This window comes from Cottoperca gobio, chromosome 14 (assembly GCF_900634415.1).
Source record: "Cottoperca gobio chromosome 14, fCotGob3.1, whole genome shotgun sequence".
NCBI classification, from domain to species: domain Eukaryota; kingdom Metazoa; phylum Chordata; class Actinopteri; order Perciformes; family Bovichtidae; genus Cottoperca; species Cottoperca gobio.
This window is the reverse complement of record NC_041368.1, coordinates 2441004-2454359: the sequence shown is the minus strand read 5'-3', so window position 1 is coordinate 2454359 and position 13356 is coordinate 2441004. Positions and strand designations below refer to the sequence as shown.

The 13356-nt window shown below is 40.9% G+C and overlaps 1 protein-coding gene across 1 annotated transcript in view; it reads right to left on the bottom strand.

Moving 5' to 3' along the window:
• Window positions 1–653: 653 nt before the first annotated feature.
• The window catches only part of jam3b (junctional adhesion molecule 3b), a 33459-nt gene continuing 20756 nt past the window's right edge, over window positions 654–13356 (bottom strand). The window contains exons 2-9 of the mRNA XM_029448677.1: window positions 7211–7279; window positions 6997–7110; window positions 6749–6901; window positions 6046–6248; window positions 4898–4997; window positions 4633–4762; window positions 4470–4524; window positions 654–3710 (exon numbers count right to left, since the gene is read on the bottom strand). Of these exons, the coding sequence (XP_029304537.1) occupies window positions 3675–3710; window positions 4470–4524; window positions 4633–4762; window positions 4898–4997; window positions 6046–6248; window positions 6749–6901; window positions 6997–7110; window positions 7211–7279 (860 nt within the window). The 3' untranslated portion in view covers window positions 654–3674. The remainder of the gene's footprint in view (window positions 3711–4469; window positions 4525–4632; window positions 4763–4897; window positions 4998–6045; window positions 6249–6748; window positions 6902–6996; window positions 7111–7210; window positions 7280–13356) is intronic.

Here is a 13356-nt window from a genome sequence, read left to right as displayed (position 1 = left end):
TTCTTGAGGCCTGAATATGATGCACATTTGAATTCAACTAACCACAGATGAGCAGTGTGAGTTAATGAAGTACACCAGACCTCATAACTTAGGACACACGCTGCATAACTTTCACAGGAGTGTGCAGCTACGATGAGTGAGCCTCTAAAACCCTGCGGTCTGCTCAACTGAACACCTGCAATGTTCAACGCTTCCTTCATTAATAATCTGATGTGATTCATCAGAAAGTTTTATCCCCACGTTGAACCAAATAGGTGACCCATGCTTTAATAGATTTCTCTATGAATTAAATAAAGGTGTCCATTGGCTCCTCTGCAAACTACAATATATTACCCCTCTGAGCTTATTGATTATAATGCTTTATCCAAGAACTTGCTGCCAGTTGGCAGTTACCAAAGAGGAAGAAGCTGTTTTCAGTGTAGAAAGCGTAAATGGCTTAACTCCCACTAATAGATTACGGTTTTAGATCAATGAAGATGCTGTCGGTGGGATATTTGATGGACTTTCCTACCGAATAGGATTCTGTGAACAGCAGGAGACTCTGGAATAGTCGAGGAGGATTGGAAGTAGCAGAGAAATTATGAAATGACAAGATTGTCAGCACAGATGCACACTCCTCACTCACACCAGAAAAAAGCAAAAACACAAATGTCTCCAATAATATTAGAAGTGAGTTTTATTAATCACAAATAGAGTGGCTCTAAAAGGAACAAAAACAACCCCAGCAGGCCCCAAATGGACATTCTACTGTATGTGAGTTTGGTTCATGTCTTCTTACATGTTGTACCAGTCCTCAGTCTGTAACAGTTTAACAGCTGGATCAGTGGAGCGCTGCCATCCTTCAGTTGAAAGACAATGGTGAGTTAGCCTGATTTAACTTTCCCCCTAACACACACACACACACACACACGGGAAAGCATCTCTCACTGTCATGTAGGTATCATCTCTATCACCGCTGCCTTACAACATCCAACCCGACTACAGACAGACTTGTTCAGGCTGCCTGTGGGTAAATGCCTACATGTAGCTGCTACACATCAATTCCTGTTTGCTGTTGTGGCTGACACTGAACTCTGCTTTATAAAACGCTCACGACGCCTGAATAATTACAGCTCCATTACAACTGAATGGCACTTTCATAAATACCGAGTCAGTTCTTGGTTTGAACATTTTGTTCAATGCTGGGGTTTAAAATCAAAGTCCCCCGGCTGTCAGAGATATAAATGAAAAATATAAACCTCAGTGCGCCTTTTTAAACGTGTTATAAATCAGAGCCCGTATATAAACCTCCCTGCTTTGGGTATCCATCTTTTTTCCTTTAGCCTAATAGTGCTATGTGTCTTTACCAAAAATAATTCCCACTATATTTAGGCACTAATATAATTCTATCTCTACTTCAACATGTCTACACCTTCAATTCTTTGAAAAAAGCTATTTACAAATTTGCAGATACGTATGTAAAGGGAAGTGGAAATTTGCGGTGTCATCATTCCTCTCAAACGCCGTTTTTGTGGTTAAATGAATGCAACACACGAAGCCTTCGACAGTATCATAGCAATGTACAAGTGGAAGAGCATGGCTGTAGAGAAACTGGACTACTGTAAAGGCAGAAGGCACTTAAGAGGAATGACATTTGTACAACTGAGGAGGGGAAATGTATGCATCTGTGTATCTCACCGTATTATGTACCTGTAACAGGATTCACTTGTGAACTTCATGTGGTTAATAGTTCACTCAGAAACGTTTTCTCTTGGTTCCTTAATGCAACTTGGAAAAAGACAGAGCAGTGTTTCTTCTTCCTATGTGCAAACGATGGGCAGATCGTCTCTACCATGACTGATATTCAGTTAACATTTTACCACACAAACATTTAGAACAGCTGAACAAGAGATTCACGTGAGCTGCATGGAAGTTACATGAATACATTTCAGGAGTGTGAAGTTTTATCTGGTTGGAGCTCAAAAAGATGTTGAGAAGGAGCCAAAAGTGACAGAACTTAGAAACATTGAGCGGTTTGTTCTGAATCCTGACACGAGGGTGGATCATGACTGCAGGTGCCATGCTGTCGCTGAGAAGCTCTTGTTCATGCGTTATGAATGATACGATAAAATGTTACCTTTTCTCAGTCTTACAAATGGTAAGAGTTTCATATCGCCTCAAATAGGACATTTTTCATCACTTTACATAATCTTGAGAAGAAAAAAAAAGAACAAATATCTATATACAATCGTGTTGACCCTCCAGACCCCTGCTGTGTGTCACTGTAACACTCAGGTGTTGGTCAGCTTTGCTGAGAGGAATACGTACAATATTAGCTTCAGTCTAACTTAAGATGACCTTTCTTTCACAATAACTATTCACAACTAAAGGTTAGAAATGTTAGATTCGATCTACTCTCTAATTAGCACTAATAGTTTGTAAACAGATTAAACGAGATCAATCAGGCTTCATGTCAAACACTGTGTAATGTGTTGGATGTGCTTTACCTGACTGTAATAGTATGTATGTACTGTAGGGTTGACCTTCTTGGTACCTTCATTAGGTTGAGACCAGTCAGTAGTGGCAGGAGACAAAGTCCTGAACTGTCACTCACAGTAACAGAAAGCTCTGCTCTCTGCATCAGGCCACTCACTAGTATTACATCTGAGCTGTGTGGGGTCTGGAAGGTTAACTTACAAACTCTGTATTATTATTATTATTATTATTATTATTATTATTATTATCATTAGTATTATTATTTTAGTGTAATACTGAACGTAAATATAACAGCAAAACTCTATCCTGGACAGTAAATTCAATATATACAAGATTAACAGCAAGCATAGAAGGACACTTAAAATCAAGAAAATGCAGCACTGATTGTGTGCAGTGTTTCACAGCATTTGACTGGCACTCTTCAAAGCCTCTTACTAGGACTATCTACAAACATTAACATGGAAGTCTCTAACAACACAAAGTGGCCATTCCCAGCGGAGAAATTAAATATGTAAGACCGCCGATCAAGAACCACATCTTGATATGCTGATACAAGTCATTTTTCATTTGTCTTTCTTTCTTCCGTTAGCAAGGTGTAAATGTTTACAGCTTGATGCAAAGTGGTTAAAGTGTTACATATTTTTATCCACAACCAAATAAAAAACACCACATGTTAGTATTTTACAAATATTTAAAAAAGTAAACCTTTATCTATAGGCATTTTAAAATATATTCCATCAAAAATAGTCTGACAAATTTCAACAGTAGAAAAGAAATGTTATACAAATGACAAAAGGTTTGAAGCATAAGTAGAAAGGTTTCATGATTGACTGAATTTGGAGGACAGAGTCTCCTCCTTCTCTACCCGGCAGAACAAAGAAATGTTTCATTTTCTCCGCCTCGCTCGGTGTTTAAAACCATGCAATAACTGTAAAGTAAGAACTCCATTATTTAGCTAAATAATTCAGTTGGTGGTGATAACAGTTGACGAATGAATCTCAGTCCCTACATGTGTAATAGTTTGACATATTGTTGTCCTGTGAAGTCTTGTCACCTTTGGCAAACTTGAGTAGTTGGATTTCAGTCGTGCTGAGAGCTCCGAGCATGAACTGTGGCAGCTCCGTGATCAGACAGAGTGGAGTGCAGTCCCACATGTCATGTCTTTCACTCAGCACAGTGCGCCTCATCACCCTCTCTTTTCAGATCACAAATGACGACTTGTGTCGGAAATCCCCCTGCAGAGAACATAGAGCCGCACAGGAGCGAGATTTAAGACTTCAGCCCATTGCAAAAGTGCTTCAGCAGTAAAACAGATGTTTTTTCCTCCAGTTTCCCCCTACACTTAACATACGTTTGTATTGTATTTGGGAGAGTATATAGTATTTATAATTAAACGGCAACAGAGATAATCAATGATTTGGTTTAGATGAATCATATCAAACGGACAACAAGGTGCCTCACAAGAAAGGATGCACTGAAAAGAACAAACTCGGGGAAATAAAATGATGCCGCCAATAGAATAATGGTGAAACTAGAACACAATATAAACGCTCCTTTACTTGTCATGTTACTGCTGTATAGACTGCAAAAACAACTCGTCATATCTGCTACGGGTGGCTCGAGAAAGCTTGTGTACACTGGTCTGAGGTGTGAGTGAGGTGATTTATAAACAACACTTCATATGGAGGGAAATGGTGCATGCAAGGTGTTTGTGCGTCTGCATCCTCTCTACATGTGGCCCGTGTGGTGGAGGCACACAGGTGTGGCTCATTCAAGGAGCACGAGGTGGCTCTGCATGTTTGAAGCCATTGACCACCACTGATGCACTTTGCATTACTGCTGAACACATATTACACTTTTTAGGTTGATTTCCCACCTTCACTATCCACTCTGATTGGTCTGTCCTTCACCCGGTTTGAAATGAACTCTATTCTCTTTTCATAGCATCATTAGAAAACTCTATAGGCATCTAAATCTAACTGCCATCTACAAACCTCATCCTCCGTCCTGACGTAGTCCACTCCATCTCCTTTGGCTGGAACTTTGTAACTAAAAGATACAAAGCACATGGTGGTTTTATGGATGACAGGTTAGTGCTGCTACAGAGGAAGACTTATCTGCTGATGATGCGTATGGGAGGATGTCTTGCAGTCTTACTTGTTCCCCGTCTGTTTTTGGCTGGAGAAGTAGCCTCGCTTGTATGCACAGCAGATCCCCGCTGTTATACACAAGAGCACTATGACCACCACCAGCACTCCCATTAAAATCCCCAAAACATCAATATCATCTGTGGAGTTCAAGGAAGAATGTAGAAATCAAACATTTAGTCAACGTGATCTTAAAAGTCAGGACGACATAGTGGAGTACAGGCTTCACTATGTCATCAAAGTACAGCTTAACATGGTATGAATGACACACTTACAGACTTCCATCCGTTGTGGTGGACACTCAGAGTACCCTGCATCGTTCTTCGCTCGGCAGAAGTACTCGTCTGCATCTTCTTTTCTGACTGCGATGAACTTCTGCATCGGAGAAATCACAAACACAAATGTGATTAATGCAAAACTCCTAATGCTCATACTGTCAATGTTTTACAACATATTGGATTATGATCAATTATATTAGTGATTGTGCGTATTGTTCTTGACAATAAATAAAAGAGGTCATTACAGAATGAAACGGACACTTCCTGCTGTCTAAAGGGTGAACAGAGTCAAGAGTTCTCTGCTGATATCACATTCAATCCTGTGGGGGAGGACGATCCTTACCCGTGCAGCTTTACTTTACCCGCTGTAGAGAACGAGCCCTCTCTCTTGTGGTGCTGTCAGTCTTTAAGGGAACATATCAGAGAAGCTTGTGGTGCTACATTACATTAGCCTTTAAAGAACTGCATACAACTGTAGGCAGCCTGCTGCTCTGTGCCATGACTTTCACACTCACGGTCCTCACTATAAGGATTTATCCTATTTTATGTGCATACACAATTATGTATCTGAAAGTTAATAATAATAAAAAATGTTGATTATGGAAAAATATGATAAACAAGAAAGTAGTCCTGGCAAAATAATGTAATCTTATCTAATAGAAAATAATAATAGATTTCTAAATGTATCGGTGGGCAGTGCCTCCTCATATGGGAGTAGCAGAGGAGTGATAACTTTGTTTCTGTGAACGCTCTAAAAATAACAGTCAAAATGAGATAAGTACAGGAGAACATCCTCCAAACCTCATTCAACTTCAATCCTTTGTTGCACTGAGCACACACACAGAGTTCCACATAAAGACAAACCCTGCTTGGTGTGTGACATCTTAGAAGCCAGCATGAAGGTTGACAGGAGAGTGTTCCCGGCGAGCCACTGAGCAGATCGAGCTGCGCTGGAAAGCGAGCGAGAACTGAGGAATGTGCAAACGAGGACAGTAGACTCCCCTCGTGGCTCAAGCCCTCTCGCACCATCAACTGTCTCCCCAAAATATCTGCCCCCACCCCTGGGCTTCAGGCCACCATCCCCGCTGCCCCGCCCTTGCCACTCATGCCTGTCCTTGTCCAAACACATGTGCACACGTACTAACCAGAGTTCCTGTTTCTGCGTTGAGCGTGTATGACGAGTTGAAGAACTTGAGGCTGGTCTTTGGGTCCTCAGGAATCTCCTCCCTGTTCTTGAACCACTGGTACTGAGACTTGGGGAAGCCCTCCTCCTCCACACAGCTCAGCTCAGCTGACTTCCCAAAAGGCACTGATTTTGGAACACTGCATTTTGGCACCACCGGCTTTACTGTGGAGAGACGGTACATGATCATTGTCAGTGTGCTAAGTCTTTATGTTCTGTGAGGGTCAGAGTGATAAACACCTTCTTTCATGATGCTGCTCGGTCTATGATTGACTGATGCTTTAAAAGAAACCAATGTCAGCCTGACAGGACCGGATGGGTACGTGATTTTTGGCCGTGCCAAAAAACGGCACCAAAACACGCAGCGCTTTCTTTCTTTAGCGCTGCAATTCAGAGCAGATGCAGTTTCAGTGTATTCCTCTTATAGCCCAGAACACGCCTTTGCAGCTGGGCAGGTCTGCTCATAACACATCCTCATATGTATGCCAAAGGGTTGGTGCGACCTACAACACGGTTTCATCTTACAGCATCTAAAGTGTGAATCACTGAGCAAGGACTCTCTTTAAGGGCACTATAATGGCTGCATTTAGAAGAATCTTTATCATATTTTCATCTTTGACTCTACATGCAATATAGGCTGAAGATGCAGGTAAGTCTACAGGTACCTCTTACAACAAGGTCAATCACAATCTCATCGAAGGACCTCTGGTCATCGGCAGCGGTGACCTCACAGCGATATTTGGCGGTGTCAGATCTTGTGGCATTGGTTATTAGTAATGTGGCAGGTTCTCTGATCAGCGCTCTGTTCTCCAGGTCGCCTGTCGGAGGAAAAACATGTTCAACAATGTGAGCAATGAATGTGTAGAAAACTGTAGGAAATACAATACACTTGTTAGTGCAGTTTATACTTTACCTGAGATCTTCTTGTCAAAGTACACATAACTAGGTCCCTCGTTTGTTATCTTCTTCCATTCAATTCTGGGGTTGGTTGTAGAAATGGACTCGATCAAACATGATAACTCAATTTCTGCAGGATAAAGAAAAAGGGGATGACAAGACAGGAAATTAATTCAAGTGAAATAATGATGGTATGTTTTTGAGGGGGGGGTTTGTTCATTAGCTCTTACTGTCGAACTCATCGGTCCACGGAGATTCGTTGTTCGTTTTCAGGACTATTGCTAACACGCTGAAGTAGCCTGCACAGAAAGAGAGAAGAGGCAATGCAACATTATACTTTCCAGAGCATGAATTTTCATGATACAGTGATGATCTCATGCGATATGCACAATACCAGCTGACATTCAGTGATGTGCTGTACTTATTTAAACACTGTCCTTGAGGATGTTTGTTACATGTTCACTCATCTTAGAATTCATTAACACAATTAAAGTGAAGATAAATGCCAATCCCACATCAGTGTGATGACATTGACATCCTGGTACTCTTTGGTCATTTTCTGTTACCGTCCATCTTCCATTTTTAGTTGTGTTGGTCAAACCATTGTGTGTGTGTGTGTGTGTGTGTGCGTGCGTTAAGGGTGGGGGTGCTGTTTCTATGCATAGTGGATAATTGCGCAGGGAGGCATGTGCCCTTTCCAGGGCAAGCTCACCATGCCAGTAGTTCAACCGCCTGCCGAGCCCTTATCTATCTCTCTCTCTCTCTCTCTCTCTCTCTCTCTCTCTCTCTCTTTCCGTCTCTCTCTGTCTCTCTCTTTCTCTCTGAGCCTGATGCTGCTGCCCATGTCGGACTAATGGTCTCTGTTGGTATGTGGTGGAGGGTTAGGGCCTTGGGAGGGGGCTCTGCTGAGTCATCCTGACAGCCTATGGTCCACAAACAACTTGTCACTTCCACATGAATGTGAACTGAGAAACATGCTTCACAACACTTCTGAAGACCTAAAATGATGGTCTGGCTCTTGGGTGTAGGGTCACTTGTGCAGATTGTACTGTCACTGAAAATCTATGGGATGCCTAATCTCCATTTGTGCAACGTCTTTTGCTGCCCCCCCCCCCCAGCTGGATGATAAAAATAAGTAATAGTTAATTATAAAATGATTTATAACTCTATGTACTATGTTCATCATGCTTGCAACATACAGACCGCTCATACAGCTCAGTGGTCTATTCATGTAAATAAATGAATTATAACACCAAGGTGACCTGGGGTATGAATAAGTGTAACACATATTGATTTATTGTATTACTGAGTTGGCCGACTGGATACAGGTGGTGGAGATGGTCCTGGGATAGCCTGACCTCCACCAACTGTCATCTGGATACACAGCAGTGTCTCGGGTCACCTGCCAAAGCAGACTGGGTAAGCTGATTAGCCCACGGTCTTTCTGGAGATCACGACAAGACGACAGCTTGTTTTAGCCGCTGCTGACAGTAGTAAGACAGCATGGAGGTCCACAGTAGGTCACGCCGCCTTTGATTTGACAATAAAAGGCAATAGCATCTCAGGAAGTTGCTTGGAAAGCTTGAAGTTCAGATGCAGTGTAGGTTTTAACATTGTAAAACCATTTCCACAAAACTATTGTAGTATGCTTTGAAGCTACTTGTAAAGAAATATAGCTCAACAGTAAAACAGCGAACCTTTATCAGCAGCAAAGACAACAAAGTTTGGTCCCAAGTGGAATAAGTTTAGCTCTACAGCACTGAATGACAAAGTTCCTGACAACCTAAAAAAGTAGTGTTTTCTAACTGAGAATGTTAACATAGAATTGAAAAGGAGCAGAGACTGAGAATCTGCACTTTTCAGAAATGTGACGATCACACTTCAAATGCAGTCGAAGCCTGTCACCTATTTAGCTTCCTCTCCACAGTGCTACATGCAGAAGAGCACACACAGCTCGGGCAGAGATAAAAGCTGCTCCCAACTTTCTGTGAGATCCTTGTACTGTTGCTACATTCTTGTACAAATGCAAACCATCTTCTGATGAAAAGTGACTGAAGGGTTATCTGTTCTTCACTATGAGGTATAAGTAATTATATATATATATATATATATATATATATATATATATATATATATATATATATATATATATATATATACACACACACATACATATACACACACACACAGTAGACATATTTCAGAATCCATGTTTACACAAGGATGCAGATATCTGCTCCTAAATACAAAAACCTGTCTGTTAACTTCATTCATCTACTTGTAGAAACACGCTTTTTTCTGTTTCGTACAAAAGCGTGTGTCTGTGAGGCATGTCAGTTCTTACTTCTGGGTTTGAGTTTCAAATATATAGCATGTACTGTGTAACTTAATAACAAATCTAAGTAGGCCAAGCATGCCAAGGGTCCAACATATCAGAACAGGCCGTGTTAAAATAGAATTCAGCGTTGACAATAAATTATTCCAGGTGACTAAATTAGTACTTTGACTTTCCATTAAATGCAGCAGTTTTACTGGTCTGACAGAGCTAATGGAGTTTAGCCTTTCCCTGTGCTCCTCCTTAATTCGGAGAGTATTAGAGCAGATTAGGTGCCTAAGTGAGCTTGATGTAGACATAAAGCTGGAGAGGTCTGCCATGGAAAACAGCTGTCCAGGAAAACACATGAAACCCCCACTCAAAAAGACTGGCACTGAAGTCCATCTGCATTACAACCCACGCTAGTACACAGGAAGAACCAGTCATGACTTCTGACTGGAATAAAATAAAGAAAACAGAGACTCTTAAGTTTGGAGAGAAACATTCAATGTTGGCATCAGAATTCTGAGTTTATATGACGCTGTGCAGTGTTACAATGATAAACTTCCCCTCCTCTACTACACTCTTTCAGAAAGCGACACACCTGTTTTTTATGTAACTTATAATTTTTATGACATAAACAAGGGTGATGGTCTCGTGGTACACCTTCCAAATACAACACCAGATGGTTGTGAGTTCAATACCAGGGCTGCCACCATTGAGCCCCTGAGCAAGGCACTTAACCCTGAGCTGCTCCAGGGAGACTGTCCCTGTACTTAGTACCCTGTACCAGAGAGACTTACAGTGATGTAAGTCTCTCTGGATAAGAGCGTCTGCTGAATGACCTGTAATGTAATGTAACATAAGTAATATGCATCATCGATTAATCTTTTCAGTAATTTTTTAAGCAAAAATGCCAACATGTGCTTATTCCAGCCTCTCATTTGAATATTTGCTATTTGTAACAGTATTCTATGATATTAAAATGATTCTCTTAAGGCTTTGGACTATTGGTCGGTCAAAACCGAAGACGCTTTGAAATTGTGAGTTTGTTTCTCATCATTTTATAGACCTTCAATTGATTATCCGAAAAAATTATCGGCAGAATTATAGATTGATGACAATAATTGTTAGTTGCAGCCCGAGTTATCTGAGAAGTCTCTCAGGCACGAGTGCTGAATTTCTAATTATTTCCTGATCATCCACATCCACGAAGTAAAGAGTGGATGAACAAATGAAGGGACGGTGTAATGCGTCAGTCCTAACTAACTGGGCAACAACTTGAAACAGCTGGACTGTCCAGTAAAGTATCTGAGGTTGATCTGAGTGTGTGTTATGAGAGTGTTTCCCATCTCTCCTGCAGTCTGTCTGACACATCCTTCCCTCACCAGGTCTTGCCCTCATCTCTCGTACCAATGAAACCAACTACATATTATTTATCTGGTGCCTCTCTGTGTGTAAAATGTGTGAGATGTGGATTATTAGCTTTAAAACCATGCAGGTGATCAGTGACCTACATATGGCAGGAAATTCATTTCTCTGTTTCCCGTTTGTGCCTTCTTGGTTGGACACAGCTGTGTGGGATCTGGAAATCTGCACCGACGTCCTCCTGATGATGGCAGAGGTTTCTCAGTAATCTTAGTGTAATGCCCTCATACACCCCACAGGTTTTACATCACTGAATAATACAATAGGCACAGAGGAGCTGGGTATTTCCTGATGCCTGCACTGTGTAATGAATCCTTCCTTTTTTCCATGGCTCCCCCTGGGAAACCACGCTTGTTTCCTGTTCCGCTGCTCACTGAATCCAGAGAGGTGAGGCTGCTACCATAAATAGAAAGGTTCAATTAAGCAACCTGCTGATATCCCTGTGGAACATCTCTGCCTCGTGCCTGTGGAGAATATTCCCATGCCCCTTAGGAAGCTCAGACATCAAAGTACACACACCCAGTTTCACTCACGATCAACCAGTTGCTGTTTAGAAACTCTTCACGTATTTCAGTGCTGCTCTAGTTGCACAGAGCCTCTCAGACAAGTCTGGCTGTTTGTGAATAAATGTGCTGTTGATATGACCAACGATGAGACTGTTAATATTTTATTATATTTGTATTTATTATTCAATTTGATTCCCCAAGGAGGAGCGCTGCCTGTTCAATAAAAGCCGATTGAGCAATTAATTTCTTCCCCAGTCCAACACAAAATGACTGGTCTTCTCAATAAAACTCTCCTGCTGCCTGACCAGCCGCTCACATCAAACATTCTCCAAGGCCGTGGCCTCCAAATGACTCGTCTTTTAACAGTTTATAAAAATGACAACATGAGAGATACATGTGCATCCAGACCCACACGTAGAGCCAGGTGCATGGATATGAGAACACACGAGTGATAAACTCCCTGTGTGTTGCTAATGTAACAGAAAACATGGCCTAGATACCCCTGACACACATTCAGCACCATGTTTCCAATGTAGAAATAAAGGCAAATAAGCAAACCAAGAAGCAAACAATATGGATGGTGAGGCTGGAGAAATGTAAAATCATTCATTAGCACATCACCCAATGCTGCTTGTTCTCTCCAAAACCTCTGAATAAAGGAACCTGACATGAAAAGCAAAAGAAATGGGGCATGAAACGTGTTCATCATGAAATCCAAACCTAACCAAAGTCAACAAGACAAGCAAACAAACATTAGCACTGCAACCCTGCATGGTGTAGTAAGTTATGACACAAAACAGCAAGGCCGTTACAAGGTCCACATTAATGTCAAATTGTGAACCTGGAAATGTTTCTAAATACAGTTTATCATAAAAGTGGTCTACTTTTATCTATTGGATTTTTGATTCATATGCATTTGCAGACATTTTGAAAGCAGTACAGTAAATGTCAGTGGTTAGCACAATTACTCCAACAATAACTGAACTTCATCGGCGAGTTCTTCAGACTTCTACAGTTAAATACCGGGCTGCCACTAATGAGTGTTGTATTATTCATTAATCTCACGGCGTTTTCTCAATTAATGGATTCATCATTTAGTCTGAAACGAGGATCAAAATTGTGCCCAAATTCACATCTACAAGTTCCTTGTGTTGTCCGACCAAATTCCAAGATGTTTAACTTACAATGACACATAACGGAGATGAGCAGAAAAAGATAAAACCACAGGCATCGGCATTTTTGCTTTAAAAAAAATGACGTAAAGGATTAATCATCAATCTGTTTTTTTCTTGATGCAGTAATCAATTAGTCGACTAATACTTTCAGCTCTTGTTCAATACATTTGCTAATGCATTAGCAGGAGTTAAGGAGGCGATTCAGGAGGACTTTTCCACACGTAACTGACACTTACTTGTCTTAGATTATTCCATCACTCTTGTGAAACAAATTCCCAAAGAATGACTAAATGTTTGTCCTTTATGAACATCTTTTAAGGGGGGGAAGGTTTTTGGTCTTCTACAAACTATCTTAGACACTTTGTCACTGCACACACGTTTCTGGTCACAGTGCTTAAAAGTCCAACGTGAGCCACAGACACAATATAGCCAAGCGGCGAAAGGCTCATTACAAAGGTGTCCAATGGAAACATTTAGAGCTGCCCTGAAAATAATGTTTTGGACTTTGAAGCTTCGGTAACAATCAGCAGCGAATATTAGAAGCTCCGACACAAGCAGCGTGTGAAGGGCTGTCTGCTGGCTCCACGACTCGCCTCAGGTGGACGCATAATGCTGCAAGACTTGTCCATCGGTTGATTTATTATTAGTTATTCTAGAGTATTGTTGTTTGTATTATTATTTATTATTGAATAACAAAACACTTTCCATAAGGTTTTCATTTTGTATGCATGTTTGTAATCCCAAGGGGTTAACAAACATTTGAATCACAACATTAAAAATCGATTACCCACCCAACTAACAAATAATGAAAGTCAAATATTAATTTCAAGAAACAAAAAGGAGGAAAACTGAATTAAAAGTAAAAAATAACTGCAGCCTGGAGTCCCTGGTAAGTGTTGTTTTAAAATGGTTATTCATTGTAAAACAAAGATATTATAATCTAGTATCTAGTC